General features: G+C 40.0%; 2 protein-coding genes across 3 annotated transcripts in view; one reads left to right on the top strand and one right to left on the bottom strand.

The window, feature by feature from the left end:
• Positions 1-25,049, bottom strand: part of LOC127369576 (B-cell receptor CD22) — a 137,158-nt gene that overhangs the window by 77,537 nt on the left and 34,572 nt on the right. The gene's annotated exons all lie outside the window — the stretch shown is intronic.
• LOC127369570 (myosin-6-like) lies at positions 3,712-17,075 on the top strand. Its single transcript, XM_051411062.1, has 39 exons — positions 3,712-3,789; positions 3,874-3,920; positions 4,289-4,497; positions 4,625-4,768; positions 4,861-5,017; positions 5,105-5,132; positions 5,234-5,339; positions 5,420-5,512; positions 5,597-5,660; positions 5,740-5,838; positions 5,946-6,049; positions 6,126-6,264; positions 6,357-6,475; positions 6,563-6,712; positions 6,791-6,961; positions 7,052-7,361; positions 7,471-7,550; positions 7,632-7,837; positions 8,883-9,006; positions 9,073-9,209; positions 9,287-9,542; positions 9,631-9,873; positions 11,533-11,709; positions 11,795-11,940; positions 12,025-12,115; positions 12,213-12,602; positions 13,555-13,681; positions 13,880-13,998; positions 14,089-14,285; positions 14,446-14,629; positions 14,729-14,894; positions 14,994-15,118; positions 15,208-15,516; positions 15,610-15,813; positions 15,916-16,212; positions 16,317-16,421; positions 16,510-16,605; positions 16,727-16,861; positions 16,954-17,075. Exons 3-39 carry the CDS (start codon positions 4,297-4,299, stop codon positions 16,972-16,974), a joined length of 5,820 nt encoding a protein of 1,939 aa, XP_051267022.1. The 5' UTR covers positions 3,712-3,789; positions 3,874-3,920; positions 4,289-4,296; the 3' UTR covers positions 16,975-17,075.

The following is a 25,049-nucleotide window of genomic DNA, read 5'->3' as shown; positions in this document are numbered from 1 at the left end:
TTTATATAAATAAATCATTGTATATTTACATTGCATTAATGTTGTATTCAGTAGTGTTTAACCAGAAGGAATAATTGAGGGTGCCACATTTGTAAGGGCACAACACACATGGACTATTTTGTCTAGAACTGTTAACCCTTTGGGGTGTTCAGCTTCACACATCTGGATACCAATAGTACTTTGTAGTATAGTGTATCGGTTTCTTGTTTCACCAATAACTCTCTCTACATGGATTCTTACTGAGGCAAGTCCACGTATGGACTCCAGCTCTACTGGGCTCAATTGTTTCCTTCCTTTAGTGAAAGCTGGGATGTTCAGCTCAGCATTACACAAGCTAATAGACTCTGCCACGTTAAACCCTCGATCAGCCAGTATTACATCACCTGCACTGATGCATTCCAGAAACCCAGAATTTTCTGTGACACGTTTGTCTGATGTTCTGCCTCCCCATCCCTTAGATATGAATATGACTGTTCCTTGTGGGGATATGCCTATTAGGTATTTCATGGTGTGATGATGTTTATAGGTCGAATATGTTTGTGCTCTTGCTTCTAAGTCTTTGGGTTTTTCTATAAAAATTTCAAAACAGTCAATTATGCAGACACATCTAGGGTAAGTTTGTCTAAATATCATGGGCATTGACAGCCGAAGCTCTTCTCTCTGTGGCCAAAATAAAAATGATGGGACAAGCTTTGCATGTAGCATGTCAAGGGTAGTTCTAAAAGTTCTGCTTGCTGTCGCTATCGAGATTTGGAAGAGAACACTAAGTAGAGCAAGGGACAGGTTCATTTTCATCCTCATAAGAGTTAAAAGAAGTTGTTGGAAAGGACAGAGGGTTGCGTGTGTCGGAAGACATAAAATAACACTATATAAAACCACTTGCAGCTTGGCAAACAAGACAGTTCCAAGAGGACATCCACAGCATCTTGTTTCTTTTCCACCTCCATCCTCTTGATTTGGATTCTGCTGTGCTGCTCATACCTTTTGTTTACAAGGACACAATGACATTTTTTTCACATATATAGAACTAATATTGTAAAATATGTATTAAAATTACATTTGGTTATACTTTACTGTGCAGGGAGAACTGTTAAGAAAGAATTCAATACGAGAGTGACACAATAGAAGAAAAAAAACACTAGATGAGCATGCAAAGTAAATGTCACAGCAATACATTTCAGACACAGCCTTATTATACAACATTCAAAGTCAAACCTTTCCATGTCTTTCTCCCTTTTCCTCTTTTTGGTGGCAGGGGTGTGAGAGAAGACAGATGGAACCCAATCAGGGGACAGCAGGTCATCAGATTTGGCACCTGAAATAATAAAATAAGATAATATAATAGATAAAAAACTTTATTGCCACACAAGGTTTGGGGTATTTTCAACGTAGAGTCCTGTAGTTCCAGGTCCCTCTATTTGCTATCAAGAACAGTCTGTTAGCGAGCTAGCTGCATAACTATGAACTAGGATTAACTCCAGGTAGCTAAATTGTGTAAAGCAGACAAGGTTTTTTAAGATAATCGAGCAGTAATAATTCCTCCGTAAATAATCTAGCTCTACTGTTGGGTCTTCTCTGGTTCTCATTGAAAACCGTAGATATTATTACAAACCTCAAAACGACCTATCACACAACTTTTGTTGACGACAGTTGCTAGCCTAGCTTAGACTAATAACACAAACAGCTGACTCGCCGAACCAGCTGCTGTTGTTGATTCACGAAACTACAGGGTAACTTAAAGACACGATTAATTACATGATCATACACCCATTGTATTCAAACACATTACCTTTGATGAAATGATCACTGCACAGACGTGTATACTGTGAAGGTTGCCAGGTCCCATTTCCTGAAACGGTTGCACGTCTGATAGCCTGTATCCACAGTTGTCTTCTCTCTGGATTCTCCTTATCAGATGGGATCCGGTAAAAACATAACCCCGGCTTATCTCCTCGGCGGTTAGTGCATCCAATCGCACAACAACTATCTGGCATGTCGTTCACCTCAAAACACCAACTTTTGTAACGTTATAGTAAAACTGCCTGGCAACTGTGTTTCGTTGCTGGAGAACGACGTTCTTGCCCACCAGCCAGTAGTTGTGACGTCACGTGCAAAGTATGAATAGGCAGTATGAGAAAAATAATGTGTTTTTTGAAGATTAAAACATCTAAACCTATTGTAGTAGAGCCACAAAATACAATTATGAACCTGTAAAGGGGCATAATATGTCTCCTTTAATGTATATAAGCTTACAAGCTTCTCTCTGTTTTTAGTATTTATGCTAAGCAAAGCTGTAGCTTCATATTGTATACATTACAGACATGAGAGTAATGTTGATCCTCTCATATAACTCTCAACAAAAAAACAGGCGAATTTCCCAAAATGTCAAACTATTCCTCTTTAACACCCTTTAAACACAGGCTTTTAGTAAACATATTTATTTACTAATGTTAACCTAATCTGAGATAACAGACAGCTCCTTCAAGAGCCATGTAAAACCTAATACAACTGTTTTCACAGGTTTTGATGCTGTGTATTCCTCAAAACAAACAAACAAACAAACCTATCTATAATTGTTGTCTGCCACTTTAACCAAATTTTCAATTATTTATGAGAAGAATATTAACCTGTAATCTAACATAGCTTTTTAAACTCTGCAAAGATGATTAACTTACAAAACAACACAAAGCAGAAACAATATGACCCAGAATATGACCATGAACCACCTGCCAAGTATCCACTTGAACAACAGTCCAGGGATCCTGCTGCATATAAGAAGGCTAATAACGCTGCATCATAAGTGTTGACTGCAGAAGGACACCAGACAGCTGGGTATGACTCAGTAATGCCCTTGATGTGCTTAGGAATGGTACACAGGGTGCAGACAATACAGACCTACAAGGTCATGATGAAATCCAAGTGTGAAGTTGTTAAAGTCAAAAGACTTGTGTGTTTCTTGAGGAGGTCTTCAGGTGGTCCACTCAATAAACACATGATTTAAGGATCTCTTATGTTAACACGGCAGCTATTACAAACATTGATCTGTTGTCATTACTAATGTGTACATGGGGGAGGTGATAAGTGTTTGCATGACCCAAATGTATTTATTTACAGAAACCTGAAACCTTTGAAAGAAGGCAGCTGTCACACAAGATAGTTTATTATAGATGGAGGGTCAGTTGAGGACCACAAGGACAAAGACCAGGAGAAGGAACCCAAGTAAAGAATTCACAAGTTTATCTTATCTAGAATAATAGAAGACAGACAATACTACATACAGTGCTTATTGTATTAGTGAGTCACTACTAGTGACTGACCAAGAGGTTCAGTGGTCTTTATTTAAAACATTTATATAATGGTCTAATGAGGCTCTTATTTATAATATTTTCATGTTTACGTGATTCATATTATCAGAAAAAACAAATCTGGAGAGGAGATGAGTTGGAAAATTGTTTATTATATTGAAAATAGCACCAGACATCTTAATATATCATCAATGATATTTTTATATTTTTTATAATTTCCTGGCTTTTCAGACACTTGAAGGACAAAACAAAAATAGATGCTGATCCAAGACCAGCTCATAAGCTGCAATTCACTGGCCAATGGGTACATGAGAGTTATTGTTGTCCAATCCTTTATCACCAAATAGGGACCTTGCTTTGATTAGTGTCCTTTGTTTTCTTGCTCTTCCCTTATAGGGTGCCTGGGTGTCAAAGCTCAGCCTCCTGGATGTATATAAAGAGGGGTTCAGAAAGAGGAGTAACGACAGGAACACAGCCCCGACAGGTAAGTATGCATACATTTTGCATATGCCTATCACGCCTATCGCTGAAAATACTAATAATAACATTTTTATTTTTTTATTTTTAGAGACCCACCTCATCAAATCTATCAAAGAGGAGAGGGAGACGAAACAAGTAAATAGCTCCATGTTCTCTGTTTTTCAAAACAAAATGAATATATGAAAATTAATAGGCTTAATATTAATGCTTCTGGTAGTTTATGACCTCTAAATTAGTCATCAAGCTGACTTTTTTTCAAATGAAAAGCAAATAAAGACATTTAATATAAAGTATTTGCATTGTAAAATGTTGGTCATCATACTTTTTTTACTTCCTCAAAATACTTAACTACAACACTTATTGTGAATGTTGTGAAGCAGTGATTTTTTTCTACCTATTCAAATGCATTAATCATAAACTTAGAACAAATTACCATATAATTTGTGCTATTTCAAGCACCATGTATCAGGAAGCTTTTTAAACAAGCTGTTCTTGTTTCACAGCTTTCAAGATGGGCGATGCCCTTATGGCAGAGTTTGGGGCTGCTGCTACCTTCCTGAGAAAGTCAGATAAGGAGCGTCTGGAGGCCCAGACTCGCTCCTTTGACATGAAGAGGCAATGTTTTGTACCAGACCCTGAGGTGGAGTATGTGAAAGCCACAGTCACCAGCAGAGATGGCGACAAAGTCACCGTTGACACTGAGTTTGGAAAAGTAAGTCAGATATTTACACTGACTAATGGAAGTGGGAAAATAGTTGTGACACAGCAGTCAAACTTAAAGCTTTGATGACTTTTACAATAGTTCGAATTGAGATATTCTCTGTGGTAAATCATTTCAGACTGTAACCCATAAGGAAGCTGATATCCACCCTCAGAACCCGCCAAAGTATGATAAAATTGAGGATATGGCGATGTTCACCTTCCTCCATGAACCTGCTGTGCTGTTTAACCTCAAAGAGCGTTATGCAGCATGGATGATCTACGTGAGTAATGACCACAAATATAGTGATCTCTCCCCTGTAGGACATCTTCAGGCCAATAAAAACAGACTTGTTTCATGTGTCTTTGTCCACAGACCTACTCAGGGCTGTTCTGTGTGACTGTCAACCCCTATAAGATGCTGCCAGTGTATGATAAGGCAGTGGTCAACGCCTACAGAGGAAAGAAGAGGAGTGAAGCTCCTCCTCACATCTTCTCTATTTCTGACAATGCCTACCAGTACATGCTGTCAGGTGAGTTCACCTATTTGTAATCTCTGAAACCATCCAAACATTTAAATAAAATTGGACTAATGCTGAACGTTGTCTTAAATCTTACAGACAGAGAAAACCAGTCAGTTCTTATCACGTAAGTAAGTCATAAAAGTCCTATCGGAGTCCAATTTAAAGAGCAGAGTTTATGTTTTGTCTTCATGACGTGTTCAGTTCACATGTTTATTTCATTCACAGTGGAGAATCTGGTGCTGGAAAGACTGTGAACACCAAGAGAGTCATCCAGTACTTTGCCAGCATTGCAGCTGTTTCTGGCAAGAAGGATGCTGCTCAGGAGAAAAAGGTTGGTTTTAAACTTAAATTAATATGAATATACAGTTTTGACTTTTGTGGCCTAAATGTTTGAATCCATTAAACCCACAGGGCACCCTGGAGGATCAAATCATCCAGGCAAATCCTGCTCTTGAAGCCTTTGGAAACGCCAAGACCATCAGAAATGACAACTCCTCTAGATTTGTATGTTAGGTCATTTCAAAGAGTACATGTGCAGATATGACTGCATTATGTTGACGACATCTAAACAACATTTTCTTATTACAGGGTAAATTCATTCGAATCCATTTTGGAGTGAGTGGCAAATTGTCCTCAGCTGATATTGAAACTTGTAAGTACACAATAAATGAATAATTTAGGAAAGACTTCTCATAGACCAAGAATAAACTTTAATACCAATATGTTGTCAGATCTGCTGGAGAAATCTCGTGTCACCTATCAGCTCAAGGCTGAGAGAGACTACCACATCTTCTACCAGATTCTGTCCCAAAAGAAACCAGAACTGCTGGGTGAGTGCTGGATGAAACATAACACAACACAACAAATATATCTGACCATAAAAAAATGTCGCATAAATTTGTCAAAAAAGTCAAAAGAACGTATTTTCATTTGTCAGAAATGCTGCTCATCACCAACAACCCCTTCGACTACGCCTTCATCTCCCAAGGAGAGACAACTGTAGCCTCCATTGATGATGCAGACGAGCTGATGGCTACTGATGTAAGTGAAACAGACTGCTTGTTAAAAACTCCATACATTAATTACAACTTACTGAAATATAATTCAAATGTTTCAGGAAGCTTTTGATGTTCTGGGCTTTACTCAAGAGGAGAAGAATGGCATTTATAAGCTGACTGGTGCCATTATGCATTATGGAAACGTGAAGTTCAAAAATAAGCAGAGGGAAGAGCAAGCAGAGTCTGATGGGACAGAGGGTAAGGCATCAGGACAATGAAGAAAAGTTTAACTACTGCCAGTTTGTGCCTTTTTTACACAAAACAATGTTGTAAATGCTTTTACTACACAGATCTGGACAAAGTTGCATATCTGATGGGCTTGAACTCTGCTGACCTCATCAAGGGCCTGTGTCACCCAAGAGTAAAAGTAGGCAACGAGTGGGTCACCAAAGGTCAGAATGTGCAGCAAGTAAGTTGAACAGAGACACTGCACAGAAATCCATGTGGCTTGAAAAATAAAGTGAATTACAATTTTAAATTCTATGCAATTATCTAGGTGTACTACTCTGTTAGTGCACTGTCCAAGTCAGTGTACGAGAAAATGTTCTTGTGGATGGTGGTGAGAATCAACCAATCTTTGGACACCAAGCAACCTCGCCAGTACTTCATTGGTGTGCTGGACATTGCTGGATTTGAGATCTTTGATGTGAGTATAAAAGGTTTTATGGACATGTGACTATAAAATCTACTTTTTGTAACTTCTCTCTTTGAATGCTCCTTCTAGTTCAACACCTTTGAGCAACTGTGCATCAACTATACTAATGAGAAGCTGCAGCAGTTCTTCAACCACCACATGTTTGTGCTGGAACAAGAAGAGTACAAGAAAGAGGGCATTGTGTGGGTGTTCATTGACTTTGGCATGGACCTGGCAGCCTGCATTGAACTCATTGACAAGGTTAGTGCAGAGTTAAATTTAATTTTAAACATAAGCTATTCTTAGTGACTTGTTTACATTCAATTAATTCTAATCAATGTTTTCCATCAGCCCATGGGCATCATGTCCATCCTTGAAGAGGAGTGCATGTTCCCCAAAGCCAGTGACGCAACATTTAAAGCCAAACTGTATGACAACCATCTGGGTAAAAGTCCCAACTTCCAAAAGCCCAGAATTGTTAAGGGGAGACCAGAGGCTCATTTTTCCCTGGCTCACTATGCTGGTATTGTTGATTACAACATCGGTAACTGGCTTGTGAAGAACAAGGACCCACTGAATGAGACTGTGGTTGGACTGTTTCAAAAGTCCAACTTGAAGTTACTGGGCGTCCTGTTTGCTGGCTATGCTGGTGCAGAGTCAGGTAAGGGATCTTTGACCACAACAATTATTCATTATTAAATTATCTAGGATAACACCAAAGAAGAAAATAACAATTACACTTTTATACTTTATTTACAACTTCTACACAGCCCAGGATGCAGGAGGCAAGGGAGGAAAGGGAGCAAAAAAGAAAGGTTCTTCCTTCCAGACTGTGTCTGCACTGCACAGGGTAAAATATGTCTAAAATTTGGGTTATGTCCTAATTTTGCTGTATGGATCTCTAACTACTATTTATTGTCACCATTTACAGGAGAACTTGAACAAACTGATGACCAACTTGAGGTCAACTCACCCCCACTTTGTACGCTGCCTAATCCCCAATGAGACCAAGACTCCGGGAGCGATGGAGAATCCTCTGGTCATGCACCAGCTGCGCTGTAATGGTGTGCTGGAGGGCATCAGAATCTGCAGGAAGGGATTCCCCAACAGGATTCAGTATGGAGACTTAAAACAAAGGCAAGAAAAGCGTATTTATTACTCTTTCAAAAAACATGCACACAGTGATCAGTAATAACCTGGTGTCTTTGGGCATTTCAAGTCTTTCATCATTAAACACCACTGCCTAAGTCAGCAGCCAGGATTTATCAGGCCCAAACTTGTGTCACAGGTCACCTATCTTTATTTCTGTGGCATCAGTGATTTTACTGATTGCTCTGTTCCTGTGTGCTTAGCTGAAGAGGGTGTGCTTAATGTGTGCCTATCACAGCTGGTTGCAGAGGCTGCTCTCTATGCAAATTCTTCAAGCTAAGAAGAGCAAAGACTCATCAATCCCTAGTCTAGTCTTTTGACCATTGGACAGTCAATTCCAGCAGGACAACCAGCCTTGCTGTTTTTGGGCATCAGGACCATGTGTGGTCTGAATGTGGTCTCTGTGATATCTGGGAACTTGAGCTGCCTCCCAAGGCAAACCTAGTTTCCAGTCCAGAGCAATGGCAAGAAGCCCACTTGATGATTTTGTGTGCTACTGGTTCTCCCCTTCCTTAACGCCAGTTTCAAGTGGCATCTGCTATGGTCCTCAGCACCTGTCCGTGAAACCACTGGTAGCTCCACCAGGGCCTTTGAACAACAGCTTAGGATATCCTCCAAGGATCCCCTCTGTGTCTCCCAGACCCCAGCAGAAAAGGTTGGAGGGACTTCGGATTATTGTGTAAGTGCGTACTTAAACAGGTAAAGAGAATCCTCTGTGATCCATCTCACATTCTCTTCTGCCAGTATGAGCTGCTACCATCAGGCAGACGATACAGAGCTCAGCGGTGTAAATAGAATCGGTTTAAAAACTCCTTTGTGCCAGTGTCAGAGTTCTATATAATAGCCTAAAATAAGTAGAGGTTATGGATTCTGTACTGTAGCACATAACCATAACTGACAGCTGCCTCAGTGTCTATTTTTGTTTATTTATTTATTGTTTCTGGTATTGTATTTTTGTGTACTCTTTAATGTTCTCTGCCTGCTGTTTCTTTGGTTTGGCCCATGATATGTTATTATGGTTCTGTCATTTCAGATATCGCATCCTGAATCCTAGTGCTATCCCTGAGGGACAGTTCATTGACAACAAGAAAGCAGCAGAAAAACTTTTGGGCTCTTTGGATATTGACCATGAGCAGTATAAACTGGGACACACAAAGGTTGGTTCTGTTGCTACAATAATTTAAAAGAGCAGGGTTCAATGTTATGAAAAACTTCCATTTCAGGTGTTCTTCAAAGCTGGTCTGCTGGGTGCTCTTGAAGAGATGAGAGATGATCGTCTTGCTCTCATCATCACTGGAATTCAAGCGAGAGCCAGAGGACTACTCGCCAGGATTGAGTTCCAGAAAATTGTTGAGCGCAGGTTGGTGTGTTACTTTTTACATTAACTGTAAAAAAGGTACAGAAAAATTGATACCAGCGTACTGATGTTATTTATAGGGATGCCTTACTGGTGATCCAATGGAATGTGCGTGCTTTCATGGGTGTTAAGAATTGGCCCTGGATGAAGATGTACTTCAAGATCAAGCCTCTGCTGAAATCAGCTGAAAATGAGAAGGAGATGGCAAATATGAAGGAAGAGTTCACAAAGCTGAAAGAGGCTTATGCTAAATCTGAGGCACGCAGGAAAGAGCTGGAGGAAAAAATGGTCACCGTTCTCCAAGAGAAGAATGACCTACAGCTTCAAGTCCAATCTGTAAGATCAGTCATTCAATTTTTCTAAAACTTACAGCAATATACTTGGAGAAATTTGATTAATTTGTTATTAAATTTACTGTCTGCAGGAACAAGACAATCTTACAGATGCTGAGGAGCGCTGTGAGGGTCTGATCAAGAGTAAGATCCAGCTTGAGGCAAAAGCCAAAGAGCTGACAGAGAGGCTGGAAGATGAAGAGGAGATGAATGCAGATCTGACTGCCAAGAAGAGGAAGCTGGAGGATGAATGTTCAGAACTCAAGAAGGACATTGATGATCTGGAGCTGACTCTGGCTAAAGTGGAAAAGGAAAAGCATGCCACAGAGAACAAGGTAACTTAAGCAACTAAAATCCATATCCATATTTTTATGATAACAATCAATCAAACAATCAATTTTTTAATTCAGTTGAAAGAGTTTTTTCTGCGAAATCCATAGAGAATAACCATCTCATTCTGCAGTTCTCCTGAGCTCTAAGTAGCGTTTTAGAATCTTTTAGCTAATTGTTTTAATTTTTATACCCCACAATTTAACTTTTTTGATTAATTTTCAAACAATTTTAGGCAACTCATTTTATTTGGAAAAGAGAGGAAATATTAAACTTAAATTCAGCAGGTGGCCAGAAAATTGTTAGCGCTCTGTGTCGCATCTGTAGCAACTAAAGGTAAAATGTCAATTATGTGTTCTACTGCCCACAAGTGGCCAAAAGAATCAGTTATTGCGGATTTAAAAAGATATTTAGAGATTCAGTATTTAACATATGTGACCTGCTCCATCATTTTGAGTCACTTTGACCCAGAAACACATTTTGAGTTTTCTTCATGGCTGTAAAGAGGAATGTCTCAGCTTTATGGCGATACCAAAATTATTTTTCTACTCCAAAAATTGTATGAGACACACCCTTCCAAAGGTCGAGTGTCACCAAACCTTGTTTTTGAGAAAAAGGGCTCTAAAGATAGCAATCAACATACCGCCATATTCCAAATGAATTGAAAGACATTTATAGACAGTTTATATTCCAATAAATAAACTTTACTGCTTTACTGCTTTACATAATTATAATCAGAGACATTGTATGCTACCATCGGGTCAGCCACAAGTGGAATATCTTCCTCCTCGCCTCCGTCACACTCACACAGTGTCCGTAGCGCGAAATACCGGAGGTCGAGCCGCCGCTGTCACTCTCCCTCTCAGCTGCCGGTGCGGTGAAAAAGTCCGTAATAAGGTCGATCCAGTTGCCGTCTGAAGTAGCATGTCTTACAGGAATTGAATTTAAAAGTTGAGCAATTTCGTCGTCGCGAAAATTCATTTTGTCTAAGCTGTCAATCTGTCTCTGTGTCCGTGTCTAAACTCTAATCTGACAGTTGACAGATGACGTAACGTTAGATGACACAAACACGCTAGCCGGTGTTTTGAACTCTGACACCTGTTTCGTTTTATTTATGCTAGCTATATTTATCCTTTGTATTTTACATTAATTTTGACATGGTATGAAAGCTGAGACTTTATTTAATCAGAAACATGTAAAAACTGAAAATAGCCCAAAATTGTATTTTCTTGTAAAAACGTGTTTCTACACAAACGGGCCGCTGCGACATCCGACTCATTTTGATGGAACGCGTCACATATGGTAGATCTATTGGCAGAAATGGAACATAATATTCATGTTTTCATTAGTGTTTAGTCACCTGAAAACAAGAATCCTATTTTTGTTACCCTGGATTGAGCCATTTTTATCTACAGAAGGGAGCAGGTCCTCTTCTACGGAAATTCACCATGTTGGATCAACAAGTTTCTACAGTAGCCCAGTAGCAGACAAACTAAAAACTGGCTTTATATAGGGCCTTTTGCTCTTTTGTGAGCTTGGAAGGCGAGTAGAATTTAGTCAATTTAACTTCCACAATAAGTGCCACTAAATCCTACAAAGTGGTCCTTTGATGAAGAACTTTTCTAAATACCAGACCTAACACCAGCGGTGCTCTGTTTTCTCAGGTTAAAAACCTGACTGAAGAGATGGCAGCTTTGGATGAAATCATTGCTAAGCTGACCAAAGAGAAAAAAGCTCTTCAGGAGGCTCATCAGCAAACACTGGATGACCTGCAGAGTGAGGAGGACAAAGTCAACACTCTGACCAAGGCCAAAGCCAAGCTGGAGCAGCAAGTTGATGATGTGAGTGCAATGGTATTTTCGCCCAAATCTATTGTTCTGGAGACACAACTTATTGAGTAAATGTTCTGAATGTTTTGTCTATTAGCTTGAAGGATCATTGGAGCAAGAGAAGAAAGTGAGGATGGATTTGGAAAGAGCCAAGAGAAAATTGGAAGGGGACTTAAAGTTAACCCAAGAAAGTGTGATGGATCTGGAGAATGACAAACAGCAGCTGGAGGAAAAACTCAAAAAGTAAAACCAATCTTTTACAATCACAAACACAATGCCTGTTATTCTACAACAGCTGATAACTAACCATTTTGTCATTCAATGTAGGAAAGATTTTGAAATCAGCCAGCAGCTAAGTAAGATTGAAGATGAACAGGCCATGAGTGCTCAACTCCAGAAGAAACTGAAGGAGTTGCAGGTAACTGCCCAAACAGATTTAATTAATTGCATTATTATCTTTTCATTATGGGAATTCCTACTCAAAATGTACAATAATCTGATCGATACTCATCAAGGCTCGTATTGAAGAGCTCGAGGAAGAGCTGGAAGCAGAGCGAGCTGCCAGAGCCAAGCTGGAGAAACACAGGGCTGACTTGGCCAGAGAGCTGGAGGAGATCAGTGAGAGGCTGGAGGAGGCCGGAGGAGCCACTGCTGCCCAGATCGAGATGAACAAGAAGAGAGAAGCCGAGTTCCAGAAGATGCGCAGAGACCTTGAAGAGGCCACTCTGCAGCATGAAGCCACTGCTGCTACTCTGAGAAAGAAGAACGCAGACAGTGTGGCTGACCTGGGAGAGCAGATTGACAACCTGCAAAGAGTCAAACAGAAGCTGGAGAAAGAGAAGAGCGAGCTCAGACTGGAGCTGGATGATGTGGTCTCCAACATGGAGCAGATCATCAAAGTTAAAGTAAGACAAACAAAATCTCCATTAAACACATCTTTAAGGAATAGTTTGTAATTTTTTTTGTAGCTGTATTCACTTTCTTACGAAAAGTTACAGTAGATGAGAAGATTGTTCCCCCTATTTGCAGTCTTTGTGTTAAATTAAGCCAGCTGGTTGGTAGCCTATTTATGATAGAGACATGAGGGAAGGAACATTTTAGGAGGAGAGTAAGATTCAATTCAGTTCAATTCAATTTTATTTGTATAGCGCCAATTCATAACAGAAGTTATCTCAGGACGCTTTTTAAAATAGAGCAGGTCTAGACCGTACTCCTTATAAAATTATTTACAGAGACCCAACAGTTCCCACCATGAGCAAGCACTTTGCGACGGTGGCAAGGAAAAACTTCCTTTTAAGAGGAAGAAACCTTGGACAGACCCCGGCTCTAGGTGGGTGGCTGTCTGCCTTGACCATAATACCAGATTGATACCACACTGTCTGTGTGGTAAGTATTGAGCTAGAGCTGGCAAACTCATGAAGATGACAAGAACGTAGAAAGTCACTATCCTACTGCTTTAGAAACAAGGAATTTCCTCCTGTAAAAAACATTGATTCAATCAAAATCTGACCAGGAACACTTTTTCCTTCCAGCTTTTACTGCTGGAGCATTGTGTCCATGCATTTCCCCCTATTAACACCACTGGTTACAGCATGTAACTCTTCATAAAACCACAAACTGCTAATTCTTACTTACTGTTATTCTTACTCTGTGTACAGATCTTTACGCTAAGCTAGGCTAATCACCTGCTGGCTCTACCTGTTGATCTTCTAATGCATCTCTCTAAAGGAAGTTCTGATAGGTGTATATCCCAAAGGGTCATACTATGTCTATTAGAAATAATAATATAAATAAATTGATGCTTGGGTTGAATATATTCTATTACTTACATATTAATATGAGAATAATTTTATTCAGACCAACATGGAGAAAATGTGCCGCACGCTGGAGGATCAAATGACTGAATACAAGACAAAAGCGGAGGAGGGCCAGCGTACCATCAATGACTTCTCAATGCAAAAAGCAAAGCTTCAAACAGAAAATGGTAACTTTTAAATTTTGTTTTTTATTATATTGATACTGTATACAAGTTTTTTAGCAATGCACTCCAGAAAAGAGTGGGTTGATTATTTACATTTCAAATATTACAGGCAGCAAACTAATATAATATATATATATATATATATATATATATATATATATATATATATATATATATATATATATAAATATATAATTTTAGGTGAGTTTGCCAGGCAGCTGGAGGAGAAGGACTCCTTGGTCTCCCAGCTGACCAGAGGGAAGCAGTCCTACACTCAGCAGATTGAAGACCTCAAGAGACAACTAGAAGAGGAAGTGAAGGTATCTCAAATGACTGTGAATGCAGTTTCCAGACAGACATTACATTCATTTGACAGTCTACTTATCACAGCTTATACTATTACCATACAGGCCAAGAATGCACTTGCCCATGCAGTGCAGTCTTCACGCCATGACTGTGACTTGTTGAGGGAGCAATATGAGGAGGAGCAGGAGGCCAAAACTGAACTCCAACGCAGCATGTCCAAGGCAAACTCTGAGGTGGCTCAGTGGAGAACAAAGTACGAAACTGATGCCATACAAAGGACAGAGGAGCTGGAAGAAGCAAAGTAAGGATTCAGTAAATTATAGAACAGTGGGGGATTGCCCTCTCTCTAAACAATGTATATGACCACTGAAAAACAAGACCCATTTTAAGACCTTTATTTACCACAATATTCCCTTTTTCTATGTAAAATAATGATTTGACATTTTCATTTTTGCTATTAGGAAAAAGCTAGCTCAACGCTTACAGGATGCAGAAGAAACTGTTGAAGCTGGTAATGCTAAATGTTCCTCCCTGGAGAAAACCAAACACAGGCTTCAGGGTGAGATTGAAGATCTCATGGTGGATGTGGAGAGATCAAATGCTGCTGCTGCAGCTCTCGACAAGAGACAAAGAAACTTTGACAAGGTAATGACATGAAATGGCAGGGACTCATTGCAGACTTTGGTACAGAATAAATGTCTGTATACACCAAGATTAACACAATTTAATATACAATTTAACCAGGTCCTTGCTGAGTGGAAGCAGAAATATGAGGAGTCCCAGACTGAGCTGGAAAGTGCTCAGAAAGAGGCTCGTTCTCTCAGCACTGAACTCTTCAAACTGAAGAACTCCTATGAAGAATCTCTGGATCATCTGGAGACCATGAAACGAGAAAATAAGAATCTCCAAGGTAGGAAAATATAATAAAACATCATTTGTCTTTTAATATACATTGAATATGGTTGTGAGGTTGGGAAAACAGTAAAATAAATGAATATGCACAAAACAGAGGAAATTTCTGACCTGACTGAGCAACTTGGCGAGGGAGGAAAGAGCATCCACGAGCTGGAGAAGATCCGTAAACAGCTGGAGCAGGAGAAGGCTGACATACAAACTGCTCTGGAGGAAGCTGAGGTGAAAGTTAATTCAAGTATATGTATTATTATAGCTTTCTTTTTATTCTAAAAGAAAATGCTAACTAATGAAAGAGACTTTTTGTACAGGGCTCTCTGGAGCATGAGGAGAGTAAGATCCTCAGAGCTCAACTCGAGTTAAACCAGGTGAAGGCTGACATCGAGCGAAAGCTGGCTGAGAAGGAGGAGGAGTTGGAGCAGGCCAAGCGTAACCATCAGAGAGTTGTGGACACTCTGCAGAGCTCTCTGGAGGCTGAGACGCGCAGCAGAATTGAGGCTCTCAGAGTGAAGAAGAAGATGGAAGGAGATCTCAATGAGATGGAGATCCAGCTGAACCAAGCCAACAGGCAGGCAGCAGAGGCTCAGAAACAGCTCAAGGGAGTCCATACTCATCTGAAGGTAAATACAAAAGTCCTACCAATGATTGCAATGTGCTTGTGGATTGTTTTCTTTTTTCTTTTAATTATATAATTGTATTATTGTTCTTTACAGGACTCACAGCTGCAGCTGGATGATACTCTCCATGCCAATGATGATCTGAAGGAGAACATTGCCATTGTGGAGAGACGTAACAACCTGTTGCAGGCTGAACTTGATGAGCTGAGGTCTGTGGTGGAGCAGACTGAAAGAGGTCGTAAACTTGCAGAGCAGGAACTGCTGGATATAAGTGAGAGAGTTCAGCTGCTGCATTCTCAGGTATGTCCAAATCTGTAGTCACTATACAGTATAATAATGAGCCAATATGTCCTGAGTAATTTATGTTTCAACAAGTGTTCACTGTAAAACACTTTTGTGCAGAACACCAGCCTGCTGAACCAGAAGAAGAAGCTGGAGGGAGACACAGCTCAGCTTCAGAATGAAGTGGAGGAGGCAGTGCAGGAGTGCAGAAATGCTGAGGAGAAGGCGAAGAAGGCTGTGACTGATGCTGCCATGATGGCAGAAGAGCTAAAGAAGGAGCAGGACACCAGCTCTCACCTGGAGCGTATGAAGAAAAACATGGAACAAACCATCAAAGACCTGCAGCACCGTCTGGATGAAGCTGAGCAAATAGCCATGAAAGGTGGCAAGAAGCAGATCCAGAAGCTGGAGGCCAGGGTGAGAATTTCTAACTTCCACTGTGTTGCCTTACAGTACTAGTGCACAATACAGGATTATCTGGCTTTAACAAATGTATAAAAGCTGCAACTGTTTGTTCCAAGGTAAGAGAGTTGGAAACTGAGGTGGATATGGAACAAAAGAGAAGCAGTGACTCGGTGAAAGGTATACGCAAGTATGAGAGGCGCATCAAAGAGCTCACCTACCAGGTATATGCTCCACACATAATGACTCTAAAAAACATTAAGGAACCATAAAAAGTCATGCTTTAGCAAGTAATGTGTAATAATTTAACAGACGGACGAGGATAAAAAGAATCTGAGCCGTCTGCAGGACCTGGTGGATAAGCTGCAACTGAAAGTTAAATCCTATAAGCGAGCTACAGAGGAGGCTGTAAGTGAAAACACTACACCTTTATTTACTAAAACATATTCTATTTGCCTTTTTATGAGTCAGTTCTGTGTTGTAACCAGAATTGAAGTATATTCCATACTTATATACTCATATTTTTTAGGAGGAACAGTCCAATGCAAGTCTGGGAAAGTTGCGCAAGTTACAGCATGAGCTCGAGGAAGCAGAAGAGAGGGCCGACATTGCAGAGTCTCAGGTCAACAAGCTGAGAGCAAAGAGCCGTGACTCTGGTGCTAAGGTCAGTAATCATTCAGAATATTGCATGCAGTATACAATGAGTAATTTCAGTGATTCAGAAATAAAAAATCTAATCCAACATTTCTTCTACAGAAAGCACATGACGAGGAGTGAAGCCTTTAACGTGATCTTCAAAGATGTAGTTAAATTGTAGTACTTTAGTTTCTTTATTCTCCATGCAACATGAGTGGAATAAAGAATACATGCTGATTGCACCACTTTTGTCATATTACCTGTGTTTTAAAAAGACTGAAAGAAATCACCACATTGGATTTGGAAAAGAAAGTACCTGCACTGTGAGGTAGTAATATAAAGTCACACCACACTTCCCAACAGCAGTATACAAACCACAAAATGAAAACAGACTTCTTTCCACATGAAAAGTGTGGAAAAGTTAAACCTTTAGCTTCTTGTTCTTGTAAGACAATCCCCTGCACTGCTGAATTGGCAACTTGAGCTACTGACTGCACAGCTGAGAATTAGCACCAACAAAGCAAGCTTAAGCTCAAAAAAGTGGTTGAGCGAGAGGTTGAGTTGAGGCCCTGAGCCCTCCTCTTATTAAGGGTTCTGAGTTGGTAAAGAATAGATGAATTTTTTGAGAGAGAAAAAAAACTCACTGGAAAGAGTTTATTATGGGTGTTATGATCTCAGGATCATGGTTGTAAAAACATGATTTCACTCTATAATCAAGCTATTGTCACAATGTTCTGTCGGGACCCAGACATACTGTGGAGTGGATTTTGACTGCTTCCTGGTGGTGTTTTTCAGTTAATATTGTTTCTCATTCTGCAAACATAACATTAAATATATATATATATATATATAAACCATCTTACTGACTGACTGATATAAAGCAGTGTATCAAACACATTATACAGCAGTTGAAGTGAACTACACTTTTGTTTACAAACATCACCACTAGATGGTCAAAGAGCTCCACTCACAAGAATTTGTTTCTCCATGATAACTGCAAAAGGAAATGAAAATACAGAGAAGGAATATCAATAAAATTAATTTCCCTTGCTAAATATTTGTTATGGGATTTAGGTTAGGGTTGTAACTATAGTAAATTTTAATTACTACATTTTAAAATCAATTTCTTAATATGTTATATAGGTGCAAATTGCCAACACTACTATGCTGCACATAAGGCACCATTTCATATGTGCTATGCTAATCACAGTGGTACCATTTGTAGGTACAACATTTCACTTTCAAATCACATTAATTTGATTAACTATCAAAAGATAATGTATAATAACTTTAACTAATATCAAACTCCAATTTAAAGATGGGAAACAATAGCCAATAATGAATTTTCTCAGTCTCATAAAATACACTGAATTATTAATTTGAAATTCTGATTAATAATGAAATTACTATAATTACTAATAGTTAAAGTTTAACGAGTTTTGCATAGAAGAGGCTGGTATCACCCACTTTTGTGCAACGTTAAATAGGCCACCATGTATAAATACAAGAATTTATTAAAGAGACAATAAAGGCACAACAGATGAAAACACACAATGTACAATTAAACTTAAAAGGGAGCTAAGCTAAAGAAAAAGGTGAGTGTGTCTGTGTGTGTTTGTGTTAGGTTAGGTTGTGTTGGGTTATGTCATCCCTGCATTAACCTGGGCGAACAGTTATTGTGACAGTGTCAAGGTCCCCTCCCCAACTCTGTCACCACTGTCACATAAAAATACACACAGACATAGAATATACAGTTTCACAGTTTCGAGATTCCCTAGAACACCCTTTTTCCTTGATTGGACCCACTCTAGTGGGTCTAAAATCCATCTCACAGCATCAATGTACAAACAATTGTAGCACCTGTGCAAAAGTATAAAATTTTAAAATATTTTCATTTTTGTGTATTTTCGGTCACTTTAGGAAAAGCCATAAAATTTCAGGTTAAAAGAATGACATGTAGGGTATTTCCACTGCTGTCAAATGTCAAAACGGGTCAGTTTTGACCCGAACAGTATGTAAAGGCCAGGACACACCAACCTGACGGCCGACCATCAGCAGAAAAGCAGTCGGACTGATCAGTCGGCTCCCGTCTCCCTGAGTCGGTCAAAAAAGTGCCTCCGAACACATCAAACCGACGCCGACTGGAGGGTACGTTCTGCGCGTGCCCGAGGCGTAATACGTCCCCATAACAGCAGGCGGCGCTAATCTGTGCTGTCGCCCCAAAAAAATGAAACTGGAAATGACGGATCACTCTAGACCTAGTAAACACAGCTCACGCTGTCGTCAGTCATTGTTTTCATCAGAGAGTGTTGATAGTTGTCAAGAAGGATCGTTATTGTCGCTGAATGGAAAATATGATGGCTAATAATAAGAAGATACAGGCGTTGTCAGCTCTCGGGCTTCTTCTTGTGGAAGAAGAAAGATGTCACAGGGGAAAAATAAGGAGAAACCGCACTAAGTGGGTGAAGTCCTGGATCTCACAGTGAGAAGCTCAGGGAGCGGTCCCGAGTCGGGAACTGGAGATGGACGAGCCAGATGATTTCAAAAATTTTGCTCCGCTTTTTCCTGCCCAGTTCCACATGTTGGAGGAACGTGTCAGACCGAATATCCAGCGGTGCAACACCAATTACCGTGATTGTGTATCTGTCGGTGAACGTCTGATGGTCACACTGCACTTCCTCGCAACAGGTAGGTTAAGCTCTTTGTTTGTTTTAGTCTTTCAGATATTGGTTCCTTTATCGGAACCTGTAGAGCTCTTCCATATAATTAACAAAGTCATGTTTTCGTTTATAATCGCAGGGGAAAGCTTCAAGAGTCTTGGGTTTCTGTTTTGACTGGGTGTCTCCACAATTTGGCAAATCATTCCTGAAACCTGTAACGCCATCTACCGGGTCTTAAGAGAGAAAAATCTGAAGGTATGTGTGATATATCTTGTGTCAACATCAGTCATTGAGTTGTACAATATGATCTACATGCTGCTGGTATCCTACTTTTGTTGCAAACATGCATGTTATTTTTTCTGATGCTACTGTTTTTCTAACCAGATAAACAGATCAGCATTTGGTATTCACTTTTGTTATTTTTCTTGTTTTTAGTGCCCAGACACAGTGCATGAGTGGCAGCAGGTATCCAGTGGATTCATGTCTCAGTGGAACTTCCCAAATTGCCTGGGTGCTCTGGATGGCAAACACATAAACATTCGCCCCCCACCAGGGACTGGATCAACATACTACAACTACAAACACAACTTTTCCATTGTCTTGATGGCACTGGTCGACAGCTCGTACAGGTTTCTGTATGTGGATGTCGGTTGTAATGGAAGCATTTCTGATGGTGGAGTGTTTCGTGGATGCACATTAGCAGATGCCCTGGTAAACAGAACCACCAACATCCCTGCACCTGCACCACTTCCAAGTTCTGACCAGCTGTCTCCATACTGCATTGTGGCAGATGAGGCGTTTCCGTTGACAGACTACCTGTTGAAGCCATATGCAAACCGCAGACTCACTGTAGAACAGCGCATCTTCAACTACAGGCTGTCACAAGCTTGGTGGGTTGTGGAAAATGCATTTGGGTCATGGCCAACCGCCTCTGTATCTTGCTAACCACCATCAACATCCGAGACACTGTCACAGTGGAGTACATTGTCCTGGCTTGTTGTGCTCTGCATAACATTCTACGGAGTGAGGGTAGCGATGCATACATGGCAGACATTGTGGACCAGGAAGGACCAGATAGAGAGATTATTGAAGGAAGATGGAGGCAAGACCCTGTCCTACAACAAGCCCCCCTGCCACAAACCACCAATGCAGCAGCAAGGGCCAAACAGATCAGGGATGAACTATGTCGTTATTTCATGTCTGATACTGGTGCAGTGCCTTTTCAATGGGACAAGATACAGGACAGATTGTCCGTGTGTAAAGGAGGATAACTTGTTGTGTATGAGAAGGATCAATAAAAATCATATCAATCATAATGGCCTACTGTATCACTATCACCACAAAGTCCACACACTAGTCATAGATGTTGGAAACATAATGCATAGTTTTTGGTCAGGGGATAATGGAATGTGCAAAGTTTAATTATAATGTTCTCATAAATCTGCATTTATCAGTATCAGTGGAATGGAACACTGACTGGCCCTCTTTCAGATGCAATTTGAGCAGTTTATGGCCTGTTATAGAAGACAATAATAGTGTGAAGTACCTTGGCATAGCTGTATGCATGTGTAGACTATGTTGAAATGGGGTGAAGGGGACTCACATTACATTGAGAGTAGCAAGACGTTGTTGCAGAATAAGGTGTTAATGGGGAAGGAGATCATGGGATGTGTTCACAAGTTGTACTGTGACTGTAATGTTAATGTGGATTCTGTATGAAAGATTACATGTGAATCGAGGACCAGCCGACCATGCCCAGACCAGACGACCATGCCCAGACCATAAGTGGATTGTGTTTAAACTCACAAGTTCCACATCATTTGTATTAATATTATCATCATCATAAGGACTGTGGAAAAAATACAGAGACATTCGCTTTTCCAAAGATCTGCTTTTATTTTCAGAACTGCAATGTATAAAAGTATGAAATGTATGACACATAAAAATATTGTATTTGTGTGTGCATTTGTGTGTGTGTCCAGGTTGTGCTCCTCAAAGAAATGAAAGATTACATTCTGAACCCTGTTCTCCAATCGAGGCAGGAGATGTGGTGGTATGGAGAGAATTTTGTTCCTTTATTATTCAATCAAATAGAATAGATTTGAAACCAAAAAAGAGATTTGAGAGCAAAAAAGAGTAAGTGGCAATCAAAAAAAAATTTTTAGAGATCGAAACAGAACAGGTTGCAATTGAAAAAAAAAATATGAGAGAACATATTTCTTCAATCAAAACTAATGTTTGTAGGTAAAAACATACAACCATTTTGCTTATAAATCAGTCCTCTTTGCTTGCGAATTATAAAGTTTTGTTTGCAAATCAGTCCTCTTTGCTTGCAAGTTCTAAAGTTGTTCTTGTGAATTCAACTGCACTTGATGGGCGGGGCCTACGCTGGTGGATGAGAGAAGAGTTTCTATTGGTTGGTTTGACCTGGCTACGTCTTCCGCATTACACACACTTCTCCCTTGTGCTGTGCTGCTTGGAGGTAAGCCTGTTGCTTTTGAAACGTTTCCCATAAGTAATGAATTGCGCTATATATCGTTGGTTTCAGCCTGCCGTACATTCACAACAACAACAACAACAACACAATTAAAGAATTATAATGCCCTGCTGCTGCAAGCACACTGATTAGCAGCAACATGGTTGTCTCTGCTAGTCACGGCCTGAGCAGAGTAGCCTAATGAGTGAGTGAATTACAGGGAGGCATATACAACGTAGGGCTGTGATTTAAACATTTAGGCTGTGTCTCATTCCGCATAATTCCGTCAGTACACTGCTAACGTGCACTGACCACTTCCTGTCGTAGTGTCCACTTTCGATGGTTAGTATTATCCCAAAAGGAACACTTATGTTAGAACACTTACCAGAAATGACGAGCGGGATGAGCGTGACGAACGCGACGAATGCAACACATGTGAACACGATTTTCCAGCCCGCCAAAAATATATGCCGAATTTTGTTTACAAACATTTTTCTGCACCTTCATTTACCGCTCAGTTCACAGCATGTGGAAACTACGTCACCTCCGACGCCAACGCAGGTTAGGGTAGCAAGGTAGCTAGGTAGCATTATCATGTAACGTTACGCTAATTAACTCGCCAAATGATTGTGTCTGGCTTCAGTCAGTGTCAGTGAGGACATGTAAGTAATGCATTAGACGACAGTAAAACGTTTCGTATTACCGCTGTTACTTACATTTATACGATAGAGTTCACATTTATAACGTGCTCGTCCCAATGGTCCCTCCCCTTCCGCTTTGTAGTCAAGATGGCGTCCGTTTAGTGCGAGTAGGGTCCATCATTCCACACTGAATTTTTTGACCGTTTTTAGGGGGTCATCCGGGTACTTTCAGTGCACTGACTTTTTGTGTTATCTAAACTATATACTTAAAACTAAGTGTTTGAAGTGTGCAAGTAGGCGGAATGAGACACACGTGTTGCATGGTACTTGTGGTGCCAAAACGTCACGGTTCCTACTAGTGTTGCATGGTGCACCGATACTTTAAAAGTATCGCGATTCTCGGAAATTAAAAACGCCACGATTCCTAAATTTAATAGTATCGATACTTTTAAGAATGACCGCGTTCCAGATTTGTAAGAGTCGTATTTCAAGTTGGTGCGTGCAACGCATGCTTCCAGTGCCTCCCTATGGACGTCTGTGTTTTTTCTCCTCACGCACGCAGCAAAGAAGCTGCAGCTGTCATGTGACAAACACTGTAACGAGATCGCTGCATGTGCGAGCACAAGTGATACTGTGGCCGTCGGTCCACAACTGGTAGAAAAAGATGACGCGAGGAGTGAAATATGGAAGTACTACCTTGCTGACAGTGTGGGCAAAGCTACCGATAAGTCGAGACCTGTTTGTCATCAGTGCTAACGTTACAAACAAATGTAAACAAAGGGAGCAAACACCTCGACCTGGCGAAACACTTGGCCGACAAGCACGCCGAGTTGTACAAGGAGTTTAAAGACCGACAGGTTAGTATGTGAACGATAACACGACCACGCTCATGCCCTTAAATAAGTCAAATGAGTAGGCTATGGTTATTTTGTGAGAAGTCACTATTTTGCACCAGCGTAGTTTGACGAGGCTATCTAGAGAAATAGTAGGCTAACTATGGGCATTATCCTCATGGCTAACCAATAGCCTGCCTACGGCTAATTCAACATCTCTGAAAACGCAACTTTCACAGATAACGTTAATAATTTGCAATCTGCTAAAATAAAGCATACAAACATCAGCTAAAATGATCTATAGGCTATATGATTATAATCAGAGCATGTGCATGTTTGTCAGTGATTTATTTATATTGGGTTATTAAAGCATTTAAAGAGCACAGACCTACGCAAAGGAGGTGTATTTGTGAAACGCCTTGTAAGAAATTATGGACTCAAATATAAAGTTAACCATCAAAGAAATCAGACATTGAAGTACAGGAAACATTAGCCTATATTAATCCATATATCACAGCTTAAATAACATTAGGTTAACTCATTATTTTCTATTATTAATTATGGTAATGTTATGGTTAAGTAAATGTTAGCAGTTATCACTATAACCACTGCATATAGAGATGCTAAGTTGTTTACAACCTAAGTCCCATGCCACACCAAAAGGCTAGCAGAGAAATTTGAGGGGTGGTGAGATGATTAATGGGAGAGGAATTACTTTTTTTCCTAATCTTTGACTTTAGGTGAAATATTTGATTATTTAAACATTTATTGACATGAAACCATGAAATTTTATAATGAAAAATCATTTGCGGAGCTGTTAACAACATCAGAAATGTAACCCTGAATACATGAGACAGAAAGGTTCAATATTTAACCATCAAATGTAGTGGGATAGAAAGTATTACATATTATGTATTACATATGTGGTGGAGTGGAACTACAAGTACCTCAAAAATAGACTTAAATTAGACATTGAGTAAAATGACATTGAACTGATGAGGAATGGTGATCACTCCAGCTGTTTGGAACATGGATTATTATTTTTCAGTTTACTACTGCTAACATTGTGTGTTGACAACGAAATCTTGTCACATTTCTTTTGAACAACTGCACTTACCTTGATGGCCATCCACATTTCTGAACTCCACCCATGAAGAATTGCAAAGCTGTCTCTGCTTTGCTGTGTCCTGCTGTGTCCAGATAAAATATCTGTAACAAAGTGTATGTAGTGGTTCATGTAGTGGTTCAAAACAAAACAAGGTTGTGAAAAAAGATTACCTTCCTCGAGAAGCCATCAATTGCTCCATAAATCACAATGTTGTACCTACCAAAAAGTTGATTGTTAATCAGCACTGATATTACAAGTGAGTGACATCAATTCACAATTGATTAGAAGAAGTTCAGTAGGCAAAAACACACCGGATTAACTTGTGATTTGTGTCGATGTGGACAAGTGACAGAGGAGCATGAACGGAGTACGTCCGTCTTGCAATGCAAGACAGCTGGACCATTCGAGCTACTACTCCTGCACCATCCACACGCTGCAAAGAACTTTTTACTCTTCTTCGTGGAATCCGGTAACCCATTGATCTAAGGGATCCTTTGA

The sequence above is a fragment of the Dicentrarchus labrax genome, unplaced genomic scaffold (assembly GCF_905237075.1).
Source record: "Dicentrarchus labrax unplaced genomic scaffold, dlabrax2021, whole genome shotgun sequence".
Lineage (NCBI taxonomy): Eukaryota > Metazoa > Chordata > Actinopteri > Moronidae > Dicentrarchus > Dicentrarchus labrax.
The sequence above is the reverse complement of the archived record's forward strand: the minus strand, read 5'-3'. Positions and strand labels throughout refer to the sequence as shown.

Excerpts from the sequence above, each read along its gene's own strand:
- LOC127369570 (XM_051411062.1), top strand. The coding sequence starts at position 4,297 with ATGGGCGATGCCCTTATGGCAGAGTTTGGGGCTGCTGCTACCTTCCTG. Across the intron at positions 7,838-8,882 it reads TATGGAGACTTAAAACAAAG|ATATCGCATCCTGAATCCTA; the intron begins GCAAGAAAAGCG and ends CTGTCATTTCAG. Across the intron at positions 14,630-14,728 it reads GACAAAGAAACTTTGACAAG|GTCCTTGCTGAGTGGAAGCA; the intron begins GTAATGACATGA and ends CAATTTAACCAG.